Consider the following 21,830-nt stretch of genomic DNA (forward strand, 5'->3'; position numbering starts at 1 on the left):
AAAATATCAAAATTATATTTCTTTTAATTTACTGACATGAGTTAAAAAAAATTTACTCTGATAATTTTATCATAAAATTACAAAAAAAATCTTATTGAATTAAAATTTAATTCAATAAAAAGATACCTAAATTAACGACAGATACTAAAAAACCTAATAAATTTGTTGAAAGGCGAATTCTTTCTTTTTTTAGTTTTGTGTTATTGAAGCGGGAAATCCTGTTCCTCGAGTGTTTCAAAGTCGAACTATCTAGTGAAAGTTAATATGATTATAGAACAGATTAATCCGATTGAACTTTATTAATTTTTTTGTGGTGAGCTATCTTGTTCATGTACAGGAGGCCTCAACAGCTAAACTTTTTGCGACTCCTGAGCAGGGATCGCCGAATGTATTCACTGATACTCCAATGCTGCACTTTTTCAATCCTATGCAAGCCTGTAGACAATGTTGAATTGTAAGTTCCAAGGGAACCGAACTTTTTGGCATAAAATTTTATAGAATGAATCAGCAGAATTCGAACCTTTCCCACGATCGAGAGGGCCCTTCTGCTGCTGCATGGACCGTGGCTAAAACTCCCACATTTCCCGCGAGGAGTTCCAAAGCTGGCAAATTTGATTTCAGTTATCACCTGATTCGGAGAAGGACAATGGAGTGACAAAGTTGGTCCAGCTTTTTTCCTTGTTTCTTCGTCAGAATTCCATAGCTCGACTGGGCTTGGGTGAGTGTCCGAAATTCTTGAACATATACTTTGGGTCTCTTTTGTAGCAAAAGATAACTGCGTCGGATCACCTCCTTTTTCCTCGAATAGTACCATGACATTCCCACTCGGTTGTATCCAAGCACGGGGAACATGATAGCTGCATGATTTCGGGACCATATCAAAGATGAGAATTAGAAGAATTTAAGAAAAGTTTTAACCAAGAAAACATACAGCTGCTGAGTTGCTGCTCCACAATTTCTCTGACATTTACTGGGCTGATAAGAACCTCTGTAGTTGCAAGAATCAGTGCAACCGCTCTTTGGAGCAATATAAGTAGGCCAATAACGCCCAATACTTTGTCCATTTATCCATGCCTGACCCTTCCCCATTCCTGTGAAGTCTAGGGCAACTGGGCTGCTTCCAGCTGGGGAGTCAAAAGTCGTCTATATCACAAAGAACAGATCGAGGTGTAAATTTTACCTTGTACAGTACCAATGGGTTAACGTCGGATGTGCTAATTATGTGAACAGATTGAGGTAATAGTCATAATATTTACCTTGTACCATACCAATGGTTGATTCTTAGGCAGAGTAGGCTGAGATACCCAAAGAGAGGAACTTCCACTAGATAGGCCTAAATCTTCTCCTTTCAAACCAATCTGCTACCACAGATTCCAAAATGAGATGAGAAAAGATTAAGTGGCGGATTAAATCTGTGAGAAGATATTGTACATTTAACCAAATCAAACGTATGAATAATTGAATACCAGTATGCCTATTCAAGAAAATCTTACATAAATACCTGATAAATCCACTGCCGCGATGATAGATCAATTGTGGATCCATTTTGTAAACCTTTTAACTGCACAGGGCCAGTAACACCAGCTCCCTCCGTATCATAGTGTGCTCCATAGTTCTAAATTCGCAGAACTTTATGTTAGATAGCAATGATGGTCAGGATTACAATAAGAATTTGGTCCTAAAACAAGCACCTGTAATCCCACAGTCAAACTCAACAGATCAATCTTGTTTTGTCCAGTTACAAGGCTGATAGGAACATCTATTGAAACTTTACGATTATCATGGCTTCCTTTTCCACTCCCTGTTTAACAAGTCCATGAGCAGGAGAAGCAAAATAAAATATATTGGTATGGCACATATTTTCCAGTGCTAAAAGTTCGTTTTTAGTCACCATTACAACAAAAATGTTGACCGCCTTAATTGGAATGTGCTTTTTCTTGTTACACACTATATCTCTTGGTGTGTTGGTGAAAGTACATGTTAATAGAACTAATGCTTACACAACATGACACGATTGACAACAACTCTGAATTTTTTTATAATTTGAAAGACCAAACAAAATATTGTAGATAAAGGCTCAGTTAGCAGCATTTATTCCGAATTACCTGCAAGTTCTCCATTTATAAAAACATGAAGCGCGTGGCCAAGAGAATCAACGTGAAGAACTGCCTTTGATTCATTTCCTTTTATTTCGATGCTGAAACAATCAAGAAATATCAAAACCTGACATCTGCGCCATAAGAATCATATTTCTGAATGGTTTTGTACCTTGAGGAATACCACAGATAGTCACTTTTATCAGAAGTAGTATTTATTTGTTCAAGCAACCCGACTTTTGGGAATGCATTATCACTAGATATACCTACAGGTTCATTGATCCAACTCCAACCTGAGATGGATGCATCAGAAGCTCTAGCATCATCTTTTGAGGGTTGACGAACAAATTCTGAGATAGTGGCCACTGAGTTGATCTGTTGTTTGGACAAAGAAATACTGTATCATAGGTTGTATTGAAGATTATATCATTGTTTTCGAGGTTTTTTGGACGATTCAACTGATTGAGCCTACAAGAATTGGACACTTTATAATTCTGGATATGGGAAATATAATGCAAGGGTTTATAAGGCATACTTTTGCGGTATTGAGTGCCACATTCTTGCAGTCAGGTAAGATGCTGACAGACCAAGCAGGCAATTTATAGGAATTGCCATTGAATTTAACAGTCGCGTCAGATTTAGTGTCTACATTTGCAAGAAAAGCAGCGCATAGCCCTGATTCAGTTTTATAAACAGTGGCCTGAAATAGAGAAAATATCAATTACAATAGATAACAGAAGACATTAGGAGTTTAAAACCTCTAAATTTCTCTTTGAACTTCAGGCTAAGGACAACCCCTTCAAATGAATATAGAAACCTATCATAAGTTTGTGTTCTCTGAAAGCAAGCTAATCCTAAGAATTTCTTTTTTATTTGTTCTGTTCAAGAATCGGAAACTCTGTATGTTACAAAAAAAAAAAAAGAAAAAAAGAAAAAAGTGGTACGCTTTTGTACCTCCAAATTTGAACCAAGAGAAGTAGTTTGGGGATCAGTTGCCAACATTGCCTCTTCACAAAGCTTTATAACCTTGTGCACATCTTTCAAGTGACCCCATTTTGGTTGCCTTAAAAGGCCTAGAACACAGAAAAATCAGAACTCAAAAACATCTATATCAAGAAAGATCACTTGGAAATATTAGTTGTAATTAATTTTTCTATCCTGGGCTCAGCAATTCATGTCTGGACATTTTGCGAACTAAGTAGTCTTACTGGTTGCAATAACTGCGTGATTATAAAAGAGAGATATATATATACAAAACCCGCACCATATTCATCAATTGGAGCATCATAATCATAGCTTGTTGTAATGAAAGGCCCACCACTACTCCGGCCGAAGTTTGTACCTCCTTGATACTGTAAAAAAATATCGAAAAAGTTGATCTCAAAGAGACTTGGGAAATATTCTTGAATAAAACTAAATATTAGAAATGATCAATGTAAGCACCATGTAATAGTTCTGGAAGGTTCCGCCGAGCTGGTAAAAACGTGCTACGGCAAAGGCAAGGTCTTCTGCTGGTCTGTAGGGCACAGGATCCCCAAATGAAGAGAACCTAGGTTATTTAGACAAATTAATCACAGGTTGTTTGAGATAAGAAATAGTAGGTATTCGACCATGAAAAAGAAATTAAACAACCTACCATCCACTCCAGTTCTCTGTCCACAATTTTGGCTTTTTATTCGAATTTGGAGTGAATTGATCACAATAAAACCCGTTGCAAGTGTTAATCTGCAGTCATTCAAGACAATAGATAGACGGCTCAATTAGAGACAAATCTAGGAAATCTAGAAAAGGGTGGGAGGAGACCGGATGAGGTGGTTGTGATATTGAAAAGAATTTGGGTGACGGACTTGTAATTTTTAAAATATACAAAAAAATCCAATTTTTTTAATCTGAGAACTCATGACCGGCACATCTACAAGAAATCGCGCAGTCATCCCCCATTTTCAATTGATAAAATCATTTGAGCTTTGGGCGAAAACTAGAGAAAACCAGTAGAAACTTACGATAGGATCAGGAGCGTCACTTTGCTGGCACATAACCCAGGGCACCCCTGTACCCAAGGACACAGCCATAGCTGCAGCCCATTTGACATAAGGCGCAGCGCCACTGCCATAACCAGACTGGACATTTCCATACTCATTTTCAATCTGGAATTGAATAACAAACTTTTCAGTTGAATTTTTAGCAAATCAATGAATTAAAAAACTTCCCATTTTTATGCTAAACATGCCTGAGATAGAATGATAGGCCCTCCTTGGGATGCGTAAAGATTTTCTTCCATCATCAAGTCCACAATCTTGGCTGTAAACCGTTTCATTTCGGCCTAAAATAAAAAATTCTCAAATCTAATAAATTGCAAACGACATTGTTGTAACATTGGACAAGGTTCAAGAATTAGCTATTTGACCTTGAAAGGTTCATTATTAGTTCGAAACTCGATCCCAGGTATGAAATGCAACCAAAGAGGAAATCCACTGATAGCAGCCATAAAATTCTCAGTTAAGCCCCACTTTCACGATTACCATAAAAACCCAATAAAAAGAACATATAAATAGCAAGATTATGGTCCAATTCTTGGATAATAGAAAAAAATGAAATACTTGCCCATAATTCCACTCTGCGCAAGCATAAGGTCCAATGCGAAGATGAACCAATAATCCAGCCTCCCCGATCAATTTCACAAATTTCACCACATCCTTTCTTCCTTCAAAATCGTACTGCAAAATTTCCTCCACAAATCAGCTTTATTTTTCTCCATTTCTCCTTTTATTCCCCAATGACTAGATTATTAAAAATCCGGTAAAACAGACACTTTCTTGATCAACAGAGGAATCTACTCATTAAACTAATATTTTTTCCACTAAAGTTCTTCACGATTTTTGGAGCAATAAGCAGGAAAGTGAAAAAGCAGCAATTTTTACTTTTTCCCCCCTCCCCCTTTTTCTCCACAAGCCAACAAACCCAGAAATGAAGTAAAGAATAGTCATGAAGCGGCAAACTTTCCAAAAATAAAATAAATTAAAATAATCAGAGAATCACCTGCCCCCGAACTTCTTCATGCAGATTCCAGAAAATGTAAGTTTGAATGACATCCAATCCTCCGTCCTTGGATTTCTGAATCAAATCCGGCCACATCTACGCACGAATTTTCATGTAAAACCCATTAGACAAACGGAATTTTAGGTAGACTTATCTGGGAGACTGCGGGTGTGAAGAAAAGTTGTGAACATATATATGTACTGACATCAGGAGTGCTGCGCGCGTAATGAATCGAACCGGAGATGAAAAACCTCCTCTGGCCGTCGATCACGATCGCTCGATGATCGTACGTCACATTGGCGCCAAAGCAATACCGCGCCGTTGATGCCAAAACGAGAAGCAACGCCACTGCCGACATTCCACTGCCACCAATTCTCATCATATTCCTATGCTGTTTCAACTACTCTAATTATTATTTTTATAAACACAAATGGATCATTGTTAATCCTTCTTGGTTTCTTGATTCACTCACGTTGTTTTTCCTTTCAAACTTCGCATTACTTTGCCATGAATCAATGAAATTAAACAACTGTTAAGCAAAAGCTTAAATTTTTTTCCCCTTAATACACAATTATCTTTTTCTTCTTCTTCTTCAGCTGGTGCTGTTCTCTGCGGCTCGAGCCACACAGAGCATGCGGCGCTATATTATACTAATGTACGCGAGGGGTGGCACATTCGTCACGGAATTGAATAACAACGATGTGGGCTTCAGTTTGTCAGTATTTCGCTGAGGTAAGCGATAAGATTTTTCTTCATTCGTTTTTTGTGTGCTGTGTACAAAACAGAGGCCGAGACAATTTGTGCCTCAACATTTTAGCATTTCCACTGTATGATTTTGCATGTCAAATTCATAAAAATATTTGGAAATTTTATCTCAAATTTTAAGATTTATAATAAATAAAATCATGGAGAAACGTCTAACGTCATATGATAATGTGAAGAGAAAACAAAACACAATCTCGATCCAACGTATCTTAAATTGAAATGTTAAAGAAATGAGTATAAAGATGAATATGCCCTTGAAAATTTAGATAAAAATGGTTGATCTTTGTATAAGAAATACACGTGTAAAAATCGTTTAATTTGAATAACTAATATTCATATAATCGACACACCGAATAACAAAAATGTGTGATGATGACGATGATCAACGAGTTCACATTGTTACACTTCTCATCTCGAGTTTTTGATAATGCTGTAACCACTCCCATCAAATAATTGATGTTTGAGCAGTTAGTTCCTATCTATATTGATTAGGAGCAGCAATTGTTGAAAGCAATATTTATTTCTCTCTCAAAAATATTCCAAACATAATGTTTGAATTATTATATAGTTAAAAGACGACGAGGAGATTTAAATTTTGTGATGTAACTGAATTCACTACCAATTGAAGTGACCTCCCCCAACTATTTTTTCCTAATTATTTTCCGCTAACAATTGATAATGTCAAATAATAATAGGATTGTACAAGTCAAGTACCCGTTGAATCCAAAACACCAATTGAAATGTTAAAAATCATTTTTTCAGAAAAGAATTATTAACTAAAACTCGAAAATTGTTTTTTCATAATTCTAAGTTCAATCTGAATTGAAATTGAGAATATTCTAATTATTTGCATAAAATTTATTATAAAATGGATTAAAAATAATAATAATAATAAATCCACTAAAAATTAGAAAATTCGCCAAATACATGGCAGTAGCTTAGGCAACATTACGTGCACACATCTAAAATGTCAAAAAATAGCCACAGGCCTCTCAGTTGATTGGCCATCCGTCCGACGCCCCGATCGGGAAATGAAATTAATTTTATCTCTATTTCGTATATTATATACAATAATAATCTCAATTATATAAAAAATTTGCAAATTAAAGAATGAACTGGAATATCGTGACGTGCGTGTGCTGAGAGACGAAGAATTTAGACTCTGAAAATCCAAAACTTTGGATGGGATTGGGATTAAGTCCTAAGTTCACACTTCACAGTCAAATGGATAGACACACACGATGATATGTAATCGATTGAAATAATTATTTAAACATGATTTTTGTTTTTTTGTTTTTATTAATAATTTATTTTTCTAAGGAGTGATATAGAAATCTATAATTTTAAAAAAAATACAAATTTTTTTATGAGACCATCTTAATGATAATTTTTTTAAAAATATATCATGTCAGATTGAATATTAAAAACATAATTATTAAATATTAATAACCTATTTTTACATATACCTTTTCAAATTAATATTCATGAAGTTTATGTCACAACTCTCATTCAGTCATCACTCAATTTTCAAATATTATTTAATTCTTTTTAAAAAGTACTAATTTTTTAAATCAGTTGAATTGAAAGATTAGACCAAGTAAATGAATTACACTTCCCATTTGTTGGACTGTCATTTAATATTAAATTAAACCATAGCTATCTCAAGACGTACAAATGCTCCTACTAAATTAGTCATTATTTTAACTTTATGATTAACTCGTCATTTTCATGTACACTTAATTTTACATCTTTACATACCCAAAAAATAAAATTTCAATGTATAAAATTTATGACGTCGATAACTAAAAGCCCGGATCGAAATGGACTATTAAAAAAATGAGTAGGTCTCTCGTGAGACGGTCTCATAAATTTATTTTTGTTAGACGGGTCAGTCCGACCAATAACTAAAATAAAAAATAATATTTTTAGCATAAAAAAAATAATTTTCATGATTTGATTTTGAATAGATATCTGTTATCGTAATATCATTTCACAAGATTTTTTGTGTACAGAACTTTCCGAGTAGCATAGTAAAATGAACTGTGACAATGATTTAATAAGAAACAAATGATATGCATGGTGTCATCTACTATTACTAATGAGTTGTAAGGTCACACTCAATATGTCGTGACAATGTTACACACGAAGCTACACTTGCAAGGTTTAGGAATCGACAATCGAACCACATTAATCGGATTACACCTATATTTTATAATATGATAAATCATTATAAATATATATATATATATATATATATATATATATATTGCAATTTTATTTTATATAATATCATATTCAAGTTTTGAATTTTAGTTAAGTGAGTTTTAAAGGTACAAATAAGTTCAACACAATTTCGAAATTAGATTTGTAAGAAAAGGGTTGAGAAATTTGTATTTTGCTCATGTAAATATGACAATTCATAGAGGGATCGAAACAGAAACACATGCAGTACTATTGAAACACGTATTATGTTTAACTTTTAAATTGGCTTTAACTTTTAAAAATGTTTATTTGTTTAATAAAAAAAATTGCACGTCTTGAGAGTTTGCATTCTGAGTAAGTCTCTTGTGAGACGGTCTCACGAATCTTTATCTGTGAGACGGGTCAACCATACTGATATTCACAATAAAAAATAATAATCTTAGCATAAAAGTAATATTTTTTCATGCATGACTAAAATAAGATATCAATCTCACAAAATACGACCCATGACACCGTCTCACACAAGTTTTTGTCTTCATTTTATTATTCAATTCAAGGATAATTATAGATGGAAGTTGCAACGCCTTGAATTGCTTGTATTGAATACGAGTCATCTCCCTATAATAATGCAATTCAACAACTTTTGGTGCCAACATTTATCACTCCCAAATTTGCATCTTATGCGTGGATTCGAGTTCGCAATGTGCACATACGCACTCGCCCTTGAAAATAAAAATCTTCAACTTTAATACTTCAAATTTTTCAAGGGAAAGATGAAGTTTCACATCTCACACAAAACTTTAAAATTATATATTTCATATATAAATTTATATGACATTTTAAATAACTTTTTCAACCCTAAATTCTCGATCCTAGGTCACCACCACCTAGATGAAGTGACGTGAACTTCTCTATTACCATTCTCCCTTATCCTCGTGCCTTTCATATATGTATTTCAACTCGGGCAGCATTTGGTTTGGAGAATAAAATAAACTAATGATTAGTAAGTAGATGATAAATAAAATGATTGTCGTAGAAATGTAATATATGATGTAAAATAGTATTTTGTTTGGTTTGATTTTTAAGTGTAGGATAATTTTGAATTTTTTGATGAAAGGACAAAATTGGCCTTTTCTCATTTTTTTCTTCTCCACTCCGGCGACGGCGGCGGCGGTCGGCCGGAAGCGGCGATGGATGCCGGAAACGGCGCGGTGGTGGCTGGCGGTGGCCGGCGGCGGTGGTCGGCCTTTGGCGGGGTTGCTGGTGGGCGGTCGGTGGAAGGAAGTGGTGGTGAGTTTGAATTTAGGAGAAGGGTAAAATTGGAAAAATATGATCTATTAAGAGTGGGATAAATAATCATAGTGGGTGATGAGGTATTATTTTAACCTACCTAATATAACCTAATCATTCATAGGAGGGATTGACTTGGTTAAATAAAAAACGTACCAAACAAGTGATTAGGTAGGTTAAAAAAAAATAAACATGCCTAATCCACCGAACCAAACACTGCCTTAGTATACATCAGCACACAGACATCTAGGGATGTAATCGAGTCGAGTCGAGCCAAGCCGAGCCGAGCTCTTGAATGTTTGAGCTTGACTTGTTTATAATCGAGCCGAGCTCGAGCTTTATTTAACGAATATATTCATGGCTAACGAGTTTATTCAAGCTTTTATCGAACCTAAACGAGCTCAATAAATATGAATTGTACATTTAAATATTCATTAAATTAATTAAAAAATAAATTATACATTTAGAAAAAAATATAATATTCTTGTTAAAATGTGTCGATTTATTATAATAAATAAATTTAATAGATTTTTCTATATATTTCATAATTAATGTGTTAAATCAATAAATTAAATATCAAAATTATTATTTTTTATCTAAGATATTACTTATGAATTTACTAACGAACATGTTCACGAGCTAACGAGCCGAATATCGTAGAGCTTGAGCTTGGTTCGTTTATCTTAACTAGCCTCATTAAACGAGCTCAAACGAGCTTTTATCGAATCGAGCTTCGAATAACTCACAAACGGTTTGGTTCATTTACATCCCTACAGACATCTATCCGATAGTGTAGCACTAGTTAGGGCAGGGGCGGTGCTAAGAGGGGTCCCTCGAGTTAGTCCCTATAGGGGGTGGGTGTGGGTGACTATTAGTAAGCGACCGCCCACCTGCCCCTCGATTTTTTTTTTGTGACAAAATAAATTAAACTAATAACCTTAAAAATCAATAAATGAATCTCTTTATCAAATTCGGAAAATTAATCCATACAAAATTGATTGTTTTTATATATTATTATAATATATTTAGGCTTTATTAAAGATATGTTTTTAAAATGTAAATATATTTTTATTATTTAAATATAAGAAGCATCTTATTTTATTTTATTCGAACTAACTTTATAAAAATTTATGGTCGATGTGTTTAAAAAAATTAAAAATAAAAATTGAATAATACATGAGAACGGGGTATAAGTAAAACATTGAGGCTCTTGGTTTGGGTTTTGATCTTTAAGGCGACTTTTGTGAACTTGAATTGGGCTGAGTCGGTCTTGCTTTCACGATATTTGAGAAGAGAAAATTTTGGATTGCTTGGTAGATTCTGAAAATAAATCGGATTGAAAGTTTTAATGGGATTTTACTAAATTAATTGAAATCTGTTCAGAAATCATTTCACCTTTCTAAATTAATTGATACTCATTTCTTTTATATATATAAACGATTACTTTTCTCAAAAGGTTATAAAATATCTCATATATTTTTTTTATAAAAAAAACCAAAAATAATAAACAGAACTAGAATTCCAAATCCTAGCAATTTATTAACTTAGTCAAATTCAAATTTGTTGATATAAATCAATAATCTATTTATATGTTAGGATGGATGCTTAAAATTTTTAATAATGAGACAAAGGTTGAGTATTAGGAACTCCTGGCATCAACTCGAACCTCTAGAAATGTAGTTTTCACTAGCCTTTTACCTATATATTATTATATAAAGGTAAAATAATTTTTTTTCATCTTAAAATAATTTTGTATTTCTAAAATATTAAGTTCCTTAAATTTTAGATTTGATCTCTAATATTTAAAATAGTTTGTTTCCTAATGAAAGACTATCTTCCTTGTCAAGATCAAAACAAATCTTCATAGAAGAATAATGGTTGCACAATGAACATACGAGATACAAGAGAACAAATAGAGAATATATAAAACTTTGGAGAATTTTCTGAAGATAACATTCATACAAAGTGTTGATTGAAGAATCGTTTTGTTGTTCTAAGTTTTGTGCACACAAATTTGCATTATTGTGTTCTGGTGATTTTTTTTATTGATGTTTGATGAGATTTACTTCGAAGATAACACTAGTATTGGTTTTGCAAACTCGATTTTTTCCCAGTGATTATTTTGTACACGAAACTTCTCGCGTATTCAGCACGGTATACTGCATAAAGTGAAGTGACATTAAGATTCGGTTAATGTAGATAATGGTGCATGTACGTGTTAGGATATCGAGTAAAAAGATAGAGTCGTCACTTGTATGGATAGGCAGCAATTCCTAGATTAACACACACAGAATGATATCAATGCAGAAGTTTTTGGTGAATCTCACCTGCATCAAATTTTTTTCAAGAATAGAAATATAATTCTGTGTAATAATAACAAAACAATGATTGAATGATAAGAGCTCGGTTTCCGGAAAGAAAACGAGCAATTCAAACTTTTGTGTCGATTTATTCGGTCAGAGGAACCTGCCAGTCCAATTCCTAAACCAAGGAATAGAAGAAAGTGATAGAAATTAGTAAATATTTTCTTCAACAGGGATTGAGCGAGGAACAAACAGTATGCCATAGACAAACCTCGTTCATATCGAGTGCCAAATTCTTTAATGTATCTAGACCTTCTGATATAAAACCCAATCCTTGATCCTGCATTGCATGAAAATTTATTACATGGGAAGATTGGATATGGATGAGATAATCTCATGCTGATGAAAAAGAATTTTATGAGCTACAACGCCTGTTTAGATTCTATTATACAATTTGAATTTGTCACGGCCATTTTATCTGATGGAGGAGTGTCTGAGCGTTTGTTTCGAAAAAGATAACGGACAAACATTTAGCAAAGTAAACGAAAATTAGTGCTCCGACAAACTAAAACTGTGTCTTGTTCTTGATTTATTCAACTCTTTCCAACTTTAATGAATTTGAACCTCGATATGCACACAACCAACATCTCGCCATATCGAATAATTTTCCGAACATCACTGGCATGGAAAAAGACAACACGGTTTTAAATTTATTACATGAAGCCAAATTTTTTTTAAAAAAAAACAGAGAAAAATAATATACAAAAAAATCCACTGAAGAGACAAACCTAGGTAATTTCACCCACGTAAGGTGCCCAGACGTTCTATTTTTGATACATGCCGCCGCCCAGTTCTCTTGTCCTTTGCTGCCCATTGTTTCCAGCTTCTGACATTCCCGAATGTTAAAAATCTCTACTTATTACTACATTTATCAATTTCTTGATTGATTCACACGTATCTCCACCGTATGAATATATGTTGGCTCTTACAGGAGCAGCATCGGAGTTATATAATGGAGATGGGAAAGCTTGGAGGGGTATTGGGGAAGTTCAGCAGACAGTGTTATGCAGTGTTCTGTTTATGCGTGGTTCTGGCATCAGTCGTGATAGCGAAGCAGTACTCTTGCGGCGCCACCTCTTCTGTGGTCCATAAAGTTGTTTCCAGCGACGGCCGCCGAGGACTTGGCAAGCGCCGCCACGGAGACTTACATGGTTCTCCCATCGGCAGGTGCCACACTGCCACCCCATGCAGAGTCATTAATTAACTGGTCGACACCACTAAGGAATAAAAAAATCCCATTTATTGAATATTATTGTGAGCGATACTTCTGATTCAATCCACGTTTCTTATGTTTTTCTTCAATTTTATCTTAAGGTATAATTGTTGTTGCACTTGCATGTTTTGAGGTTTCTCCTTTATTGTTCTAGAGCCAAATGTGTGTGGTTTCAATCAATCAAAGTTAATGGGCTCAATTTCTTATGACATGATACAAAGACTTATTCAATACAAGTCTTAATTAAAATTGTGCAACTCTTGAAGCATGTATGTTCGGTTCCTTAATTACATCCATGGGTTACGTATAATGTTGAATATTTTCTTTTAAAAGTCAGAATCACTCTAATCTCATATTAGGACGTGTAAAACTTTTGTTTGTCCAGCCATCCAGGTCAAGATAAATTTAGGTATAGAGTAGTTGAATACACCATAAAAAGTCTCTAGATTTCTTCGGCGTGCCATTTTCTTCCTCCGGCGTCTCCCGGAGCTACCATGTCCCTCTTCGTTTTCGGTCTTTTCCAAATTCATACATTTTTCTAGGTGGGAGAATTGGAGGGTGATTCTGTTTATGGTCGGAATTTGGGATGCCACTTAGTGTTGATCGAGAACATATAAACAAGTGTAAGATCAAGTCAGTGGTTGTTATTCAAGGGAAAACATGAAGGGTTAAATTCGATCGTGTACATATGAAAATCACAAAAACACATTAATCCACTTCTTTGCCAAAATAAACCAAAAGAAATAATCTATATAACTATAAAATTTTATGAATATATTACAAAAACAAATTTAAAAAAAAAAAAAAAAAACCTTTCCCTGTATTTTCGAGTCCCTGATAGAAGGACTTCATTTTTCAATTTGCCTACTATACAAAATCATTTTGTGAGAATGAAATTGCTATTGACACCACTAAACATAAACAAATTACATATTCACCTCACTCCTTTACCTTCACATTTATATGCTACATCTCTTATCAAATGAGAAGTCCTTAGACCCAACATTGAGCTCACGTTGTTCACTTGGTAGAGGCACGACTTCCGACGAGCTCGCCTCGTGTTGGCTGTGTTCCATCTCATGATCCACATGGCCCAACTCGATGTTGTGTTGAAGAGTAGAAGCTGACCCATCGCATCGGTGGATGCTCGAAGGCGATCCCTGATCAATGTCCCAATGGTCCACATTGTAAATCGGTTTTCTTGGAGATATCCGGGGACTATTGTCCATCTCGATCTGACACTGTCGTAGTAAATGCATGGGTGACGCGCCGTGCGACGGTGTAGCTGGTCGGCTCGACGTCGGTGTCACCGAAGTCGAATGCTTGCTTTCTTTGATGTGTTTCTTGGCTGCGTGGTGCCAGTTTTTCAGGGCCGTGGCCACTCGTTCATTGAATATCGTAGGTTTCATGGTCGATCCCATCTGTCCATGTTATTATGGATTGTGTGAAAATATTCATGAATAGATTAAAATTTAAAGAACTTATTGTCATTAAACAAAAAAAAATTAAGTTCTAAAAAAAATAAGTATATATATATATATTTAGATACCTGAGTCACAAGGGCATACAGTGGTAGAGTGACATAGCTGCATAAGAGCTGTATGAGAACCCTGTTTATCAATTAATCATGGTTAATTTACATTGTTAATACTTAAAATAGTAAATTAAATTGAGTAAAAAATAGTAAATTAAATAAAGTAATCATAGATAAATAATAAATAGTTTAAATTATGCTTACCCCATTGATATTCTGATCACTATATCCTCCACATGTTGATGGAAACAGGATCTTATCCCGAATTCGATCTGTCAAATATAAGGGCAAGAATTTATTTATATATATAAAAAAATATAAAACACCTTAATTTTTTAAAACAAAAATAATTTTAATTAGAATTATTGGTTATCGAGTAATAAATGATAATTTTGTGTATATCAAAGCTTGATCAAGCCTCACTTGATCTAGCTTACGCTTGAAACTTTCTTAAAACGCCTCGTTTTAGCCAAAAGCCATAGAAAAAGTCAAATATATGTTGACAATATTAAGTGTTATTAAATATGTTTAAGTGCTATTTTTTTATTAAAAAAAAACCAAATTGATGAATGAGAAAAATAGGGAATACAAATTAACGATTTATGAATATGTGATGCAAGCAATGTCGAAAAATAAGTAAATTTTATAAAGAAAACACGACTATTAAGCAACTTACCCAACTCCAGACAAAGAAGGCCAGTTGAAATGCATTCTGCAAACAAATATTCAGCATTTTTTTAAAAAAAATAAAAAGATATTTGCCACAAAAAATTAATTTAATTCTCTAATTAGATTATAAAATTTACTGTAATAATTAGATGAATTACCTGGAAAAGCACAAAATTAATAAGGTAGAGAATGAGCCGTGGACGATTGAACCAGAAAAGGTGATCTCCCGGTTGTACCACTGGCACACCCTTCACCACCTCCCCCCTTTCTTGAATCCTCAGACCCATTTTCGTAATTATAACTTGTAATTTGGTCCCGACAAGCAATATTATCTATTGAAAAAGTCTCAAATTTCTGTGTCAAATATTTAATATTGCATTAAAACTAATTATGGAAAAACTCAACTTTAATTGACGCATACGACGGCAATTGACTACTTACAATCAATGGGATGAATGGTAGCCAAAGATAGGAATACCAGCCTGTCCACAAATTAAATAAAATAAATACTAATCGATTAAACGGACAATTATAGTCTCTATTATTAAATGTGTAAGTCATGTCTATATTTATAATAATCAACAATACTTTTGACATAAAAACTAATATTTTTTTCATGGTTAACCCAAATAAGATATTTGTATTACAAAATTTACTCATGCGATCATCTCACAAAAGTTTTTTTTATAACCATACATGCGTATTGTTTGTTCTATGTTTCTATTCGTCATATTATTTTAGTTTTTCGGGGAAAATGATGGGGATGGTTTTACATATACATATACATAATATATGTGTGTGTGTGTGTATATATATATATGTATATGTATATAATATAAATAGGCGTAAATTGTAATTTAGTACTCACCATGAGTATTGAAGAGAAGGAACAACACAGCGAATGCCCAGATTGGTGGACTGAAATAATAATAAAATCAAGAATCAGATCAGTTGCTAATTATATAATTAAGACTTAAGAGGATATAATTTATGGAACTTATACATTTAATCGTTTCACAAATTTTGAATACAGGTGAAATGAAATGATTAATGTGAGACTATAATATAATATTCAAAAAAATATAATATGCTACTATATGAATAAAACTTATATCAATTAAAAGTTTACTAGCTGTTGATCGTAACTATATGAATAAGCTTACAATGCAACATATAAATCACAGCTTGATCGGACACGAATAACAAGTGCCTTATGTTCAAGGTGCATGACTAGTTCTAGGGCGCGCAGCGACTCGATCGACATGCATGCCTCACTAGCTATGCATTGACTCGAGAAGGGCGCCGAGCCCCGACATGGCCCTAGCTAGTTCGAAGACTAGGTCTACCGCGGGTCGATTCAAGATATATATATCATTACTTAAACAGTTAAACTTTTAGACGTTATAATGCATGCATGCACTAACCTTATTCCAACCACCACTTTGAAGTCTTCTTCGAGGGATCTATTAATATATTTCTGGAAATTAAAGTTGTTCTGGCTTTGTGGAGCAAGATGTGCCTGAAATCGAATAATATCAACAACAAAAAAAATGGAAATTTTTATTTTAAGAGTAAATAAATAAATTAATTAATACCAATAGTTTGATGTAATAATAATAGATAATTGTTGGATTTACCATGATAAATCCATGCCTTAGAGTCAGATAATCAACCTTAGGAACAGATCTTACAAACTGCCTAAAGAAGCAAACCTGCGTAACGAAATTAAATTAAACAAATAAATAAAATAATAATAAATTATTTAAAAATTTAAAACACAAAATGTATTCAATCAAATTAATTAACATGAGAATAAGTCCATTTGAAAAAAATTAAATCATAGTTATGTGAAAGGGATACGAGTATCGTTCATCGCCTTACAAGAATTCACGTTATTGTCTTATTAATTAATGTATATAGGGCCATAAAAAGACCGCTGCCTAATAATTTATTTCCCCTTTAATCATCATCATTATTTTAATAATATTTTTTTTATTAATTCTGAAAAGACATTATTTACACTTTATTTTTTGTTATTTACATTCTACTTATAAATAAATATTTCGTAAACTGTAAATAACACCAAATGAAGCACAAATATGATCATTACTCATATTTAAACACAGTTCAATAATATATTTAACTAATTGTTGACTCGTATAGTTCTACTAATTTACGGCAACAAACAATTTTCTTGGGTCGAGCCAACTCGATTTGAGATCGATAGAACTAGATCTCTTCGAGCTCCAACTTGTTTAAAAACTCGTGAGCCTAAATCGATCTCATGAGCCAATGCGCGAACCCTACTCGTGAACAAGGAATTTGTTCTTGGTAGGAATGATCAGTTATTCACCTTGTGTACTTTTCTATCAAGAATATATGATCTCTCCGTCTATATTTTTCGAACCCTAAAAAGTATACATATATACGGTATCAAATTTGATCTGGAATGTACTTTGACATGGTCAAAATCACCACCAAAAATTGTAAATAGTACATAAGACGTACGAATGCGATATTATTTGTTGTTCTAACGGCAAACTATACGCAATCTTTATAAATTATAAATTGATAAAAGGTCGTCACACTAAATTTTATTTTATTTTTCTAACAAAAAATTAAAGAAAATAAAAAACTAGGGGAATTTTGGAGTTCAAAATTACTTACAATCCAAAGTAGGAATGGAGTTTTGCTCCAAAAGTTCAAATGCCTCCTCCCGAACGATGTTTCTCTTGCAAACCTAAATCTTTCGGGATCTGCCATGGTATGAAAACAATAAAATTAAATGGCAAAAACTTATGTGAGACGGTCTCACGTATCGTATTTTGTGAGACGGATCTTTTACTTGGGTTATCCATAAAAAAATATTAATTTTTATGCTAAGAGTATTACTTTTTATTGTGAATATCGGTAGGATTGACACGTCTCACGGATAAAAATTCGTGAGACCGTCTCATAAGAGAACTACTCAAATTAAATCAAGTACGTTCTCGATTGAGTTATGAAACCAATCATATTGGTTTATAGATTAAGCTAAAATGAAAGTGACAACTTCAAACTCATCCGAGTATTAAATATAAATAACGACGGATTTGAAATCTTTTCATACAAACAAATCCTACGTACACACCCTAAAATTAAGATCTATTCTCTTTACCGTGTGAAAATTGATACTCTGCCGTTCTTGTTTCTTTTTCCCATGCTTTCCAACTTCTCATCTAAAACGAACAAAAATAATTTGTGGGGAAATTTTTTTTATCTTGTAAAATACATATATATGTATAAATATGGTTACGTAAGTACCTTAGCTCTTCCCAATGCCAATGTAAGAATACAATAAAGCACATGAAATACGGCCAATAAAAATATGAAAATATGAAGCTGATGAATGCCATCCGATGACACAAATGGGACTTTCCCCTGCAGAAATTGGTAATTATTAAATTATCACAAATTAAGCTACAATTTAAATAATATTCAGGCCATATTTATTAAAAGCAATTAATAATATAGTAGTTACTATATCACTAATTGTGTGACTGGGGATATATGACATTTTAACCAAAAACTTTGGAAAACGAATGCATGATCAGTAGTGAAGTCAGGAATTTAGCAAAATAAGAACACAAAATTCAGAAAATGTAAATACATGAAATAATTAACGAAAACATATAATTCTACCAAAAAAAAAGAAAAGAAAAGATAATAGTCCTGCCTTGGCTGCGCATTTATCAGTCCCGCCGGCGGCCAAGATCCGTCGAAAGCTGCCACCGCCGTCGGCAGTGAGAAGCTTCCGCCTGCGATCTTCATCTCCGGTGACGGAGGGCGGGTACTTGGTTGCCTCTTGTTTTTTGTTGCATGGGTGCCACGTGGCTCCCACCTCTTTGGATATACACATACCAGAAATTACGCTTTGTCCTACTGTCAAAAGCAGGGATATAAATCCCAGCAGCATCAACTCTGCAATAATACAAAAAGAAAATATATTGGAATAAATTAATAAATTTGTCACTTGTTACAAAGTTATATTTTATGAAATAATTTGATTACATACCTGATTTGATTTTTTCGAGGGATTCAAAGAGAGCATTTTTGTTTTTCGACTTCAACCACTGCAAATATTGAATACAAATATAAAATTTGGAAATAAATAATTTAGAAACTAAACAAAAATCAAGAATTCTCACCTTCCCTATTAAATGGATGATATGCTCGATGACTATAGAGACAGTGACTAAAACAAAACACACAACCGCCACAGCCCACGTCGGCGTTTCCTCCAGTGTCCTTCCTCCGCCGCCGCCAGCCATTTTTGGTGTGATCCGCCGCCACAAAGTAACTCAAAAGAAGTTGAAGCTCCGGTGAAAAATATAAAAATATGTATATTTGTATCCTCCAGAACCAAAAATTCTTTAAAGTGATAAAATTCTCTTTTTTAAGTGTGTGAATTAAACGAATATAATATGCCTATGGACGATCGTATTACGTATATAAAGAGGAGAGCCTCGGAAGCAGGAAAAGGAAGCTAGGGTGTATTGGGGATTTCAAATAAGGAGTTTGAGTGACATCCTATACGCGTGAAAGAAAACAAGTGAGGAATATTCTTGCATTTTTTCGACTATATATTTAAAAATGAATAGTTTTATTGTGAAATAATCACACATATTGTTTTTTGTTGTGAGACAGAATTAATTTTATTCAAATTTACGATAAAAGTAATATTTTTGACATAAAATGTAATATATTTTCACGAGTGATCCTAATAAAATATATGTCTCATAAAATTGATTCGTGAGATCATCTCACATGAGTTTTGTATTAAAAAATATACACATTAATTGAAATTTCAGTGTGAATGTCAAACTCTGTATGACGCTCACTAAATTGGATTTAATCATTTTTATCATGTAAAATTCAATGTTAAGGCATAGTTTGGTACATGGGATAAGGGAGAGATTGATAAATAATCCTCCTTATCTCATGTTTGGTAACTTTTTTAAAAAGCCCATGATAATATCATGGGCCCTTGATAATAATTTTTTAGAAGGATAAAATGTCCTTATATTATGTGTGATAATTTTAATTTAATGATAAAATACACTACAAATGACTTAATTACCCTCAATTTATAAATGATTTTTATAAATCTATGCTAGTAGGTAGAAATTAAAATCAAATAAATATTTTTATTTATTTTTATATATTATATAATATGATAATTATATAAATGAATTCGAGATAATTATATAAATAATTTTTATAAATCTCAATAAAATTATTAGTATCACCCGATTAACCTTAAAAATTGATATTTGATTTGACTCACAAAATCAAGGGCGCAATTATCATATTATATAATATATAAAATTAAGTAAAAATAAATAATCTGTAATGCCCTAGATTGTATGTGGATAAAATGAAAAGATGAAGTGTTGCTGGAAGAAAGGGACCGCACCCGCGCCTAGAGAAGCACCGCACCCGCGGTGCATGGACAGAAAGTTAGCCATTTTTACAGTATGGTCACCGCACCCGCGGTCCAAGAAAGAGTGCACCCGCGGTTGATGGACAGAGAGTTGGAAATTATTTACAGAAATGACACCGCACCCGCGGTCGATGTTTATGCAAATGTGGATGGACCGCCGAAGCTTGAGCACACCCGCGGTTCATGAACTACCGCACCCGCGGTCATGCGTGTTACTTGAAAAATATGACACTTGCCCCTCAACATGCAAGATATATATATGGTTGTCATTCATTTCTTCCTCAATTCCAGCAGAGGGAACGAGAGAGAAAGGCTTCAAGAATTCCTTCATGCTCTATTTCTTTTGGAAATTGATTGTATAAGATATCTTCATCAGAATTTTAATTAGAGCTCATATTTGTGATCTTCTCAACCAAGGCTACAAGAAGAGGTAAATATTGTTCAATTCCAACATGATTCAGATTTTATGTGTTGGAGAAATTATGATATGGTTACTATTAGAGATTCTTGAGATTATAGATGTCGTATATTCGCAACCGGATCGAAGAAATAGTACCGTATGCATTTGTTATGAATTTTAGCATATCTTGATTGAGAATATGCGGAGTTTGAGTACTATCATGTACTTATAATGAGGATTATGAGTTGAGACTTATGAATTGTTGATATATGTTGAGAGTTGGATTGACCGGTATCGGGAAGTTACGTCGTTATGCCGTTAAATTGTACCGAGATCAAGTATTGAATTGGATATGTGTTGATTGAGATTAGAGATTAATAGAATATGTATCAACATTTCCATTTCAGATTTGGTATTGACAGATTCGTCTTCGAGACTTTGATTACGACACAGATTGTGCGACGAAAGGTATAATTCATGTTTTGTTTGGGGAAGACGCAACTCAAATGAGATTCAATTTGAGTTTCCCAACCAAATCACATACTAGAATTGTTGTTTATCTTTTGATATGAATTTGATTTGTTTATAGATTTATATTCAAATATCTTGATATGATGCTGTCTTGTTTATAGATTTATATTCAAGCCTTTGAGATAGGAGAGTCATTGGCAGACTTGCCAAACTAGATGTTCGGTGGTATCGACTGCTTCGGATCAGATTCACTCCGATTGTAGACATTCGATACAGACATGACCGAAGTCTAGGAATAAGACGTAC

At 33.6% G+C, this 21,830-nt stretch overlaps 2 protein-coding genes and 1 long non-coding RNA gene across 3 annotated transcripts; 1 reads left to right on the forward strand and 2 right to left on the reverse strand.

The window, feature by feature from the left end:
- Positions 1-265: 265 nt before the first annotated feature.
- Positions 266-5,942, reverse strand: LOC142529153 (beta-galactosidase 8-like). The gene is made up of 19 exons (XM_075634589.1): positions 5,341-5,942; positions 5,136-5,231; positions 4,701-4,813; positions 4,504-4,570; positions 4,327-4,419; positions 4,100-4,243; positions 3,733-3,821; positions 3,540-3,645; positions 3,361-3,448; positions 3,051-3,169; positions 2,632-2,796; positions 2,269-2,471; positions 2,106-2,197; positions 1,692-1,801; positions 1,502-1,615; positions 1,257-1,358; positions 932-1,143; positions 521-857; positions 266-435 (listed from the first exon to the last, which is right to left on the reverse strand). Exons 1-19 carry the CDS (start codon positions 5,515-5,517, stop codon positions 328-330), a joined length of 2,535 nt encoding a protein of 844 aa, XP_075490704.1. The 5' UTR covers positions 5,518-5,942; the 3' UTR covers positions 266-327.
- A 6,550-nt stretch (positions 5,943-12,492) lies between these two features.
- Positions 12,493-13,057, forward strand: LOC142529833 (uncharacterized). Its single transcript, XR_012815974.1, has 2 exons — positions 12,493-12,596; positions 12,687-13,057. It is a non-coding gene; the product is annotated as an uncharacterized LOC142529833 (long non-coding RNA).
- A 641-nt stretch (positions 13,058-13,698) lies between these two features.
- On the reverse strand, positions 13,699-19,645 carry LOC142529549 (MLO-like protein 6). Its single transcript, XM_075635098.1, has 15 exons — positions 19,359-19,645; positions 19,226-19,283; positions 18,887-19,131; positions 18,475-18,591; positions 18,329-18,389; positions 17,839-17,927; positions 16,809-16,883; positions 16,596-16,690; positions 16,040-16,089; positions 15,613-15,653; positions 15,330-15,503; positions 15,179-15,214; positions 14,707-14,774; positions 14,518-14,578; positions 13,699-14,389 (listed from the first exon to the last, which is right to left on the reverse strand). The coding sequence occupies exons 1-15, from the start codon at positions 19,479-19,481 to the stop codon at positions 13,928-13,930; spliced, it is 1,755 nt and encodes a 584-aa protein (XP_075491213.1). The 5' UTR covers positions 19,482-19,645; the 3' UTR covers positions 13,699-13,927.
- Positions 19,646-21,830: the final 2,185 nt, after the last annotated feature.

The sequence above is a fragment of the Primulina tabacum genome, chromosome 16 (assembly GCF_025594145.1).
Source record: "Primulina tabacum isolate GXHZ01 chromosome 16, ASM2559414v2, whole genome shotgun sequence".
NCBI lineage: Eukaryota > Viridiplantae > Streptophyta > Magnoliopsida > Lamiales > Gesneriaceae > Primulina > Primulina tabacum.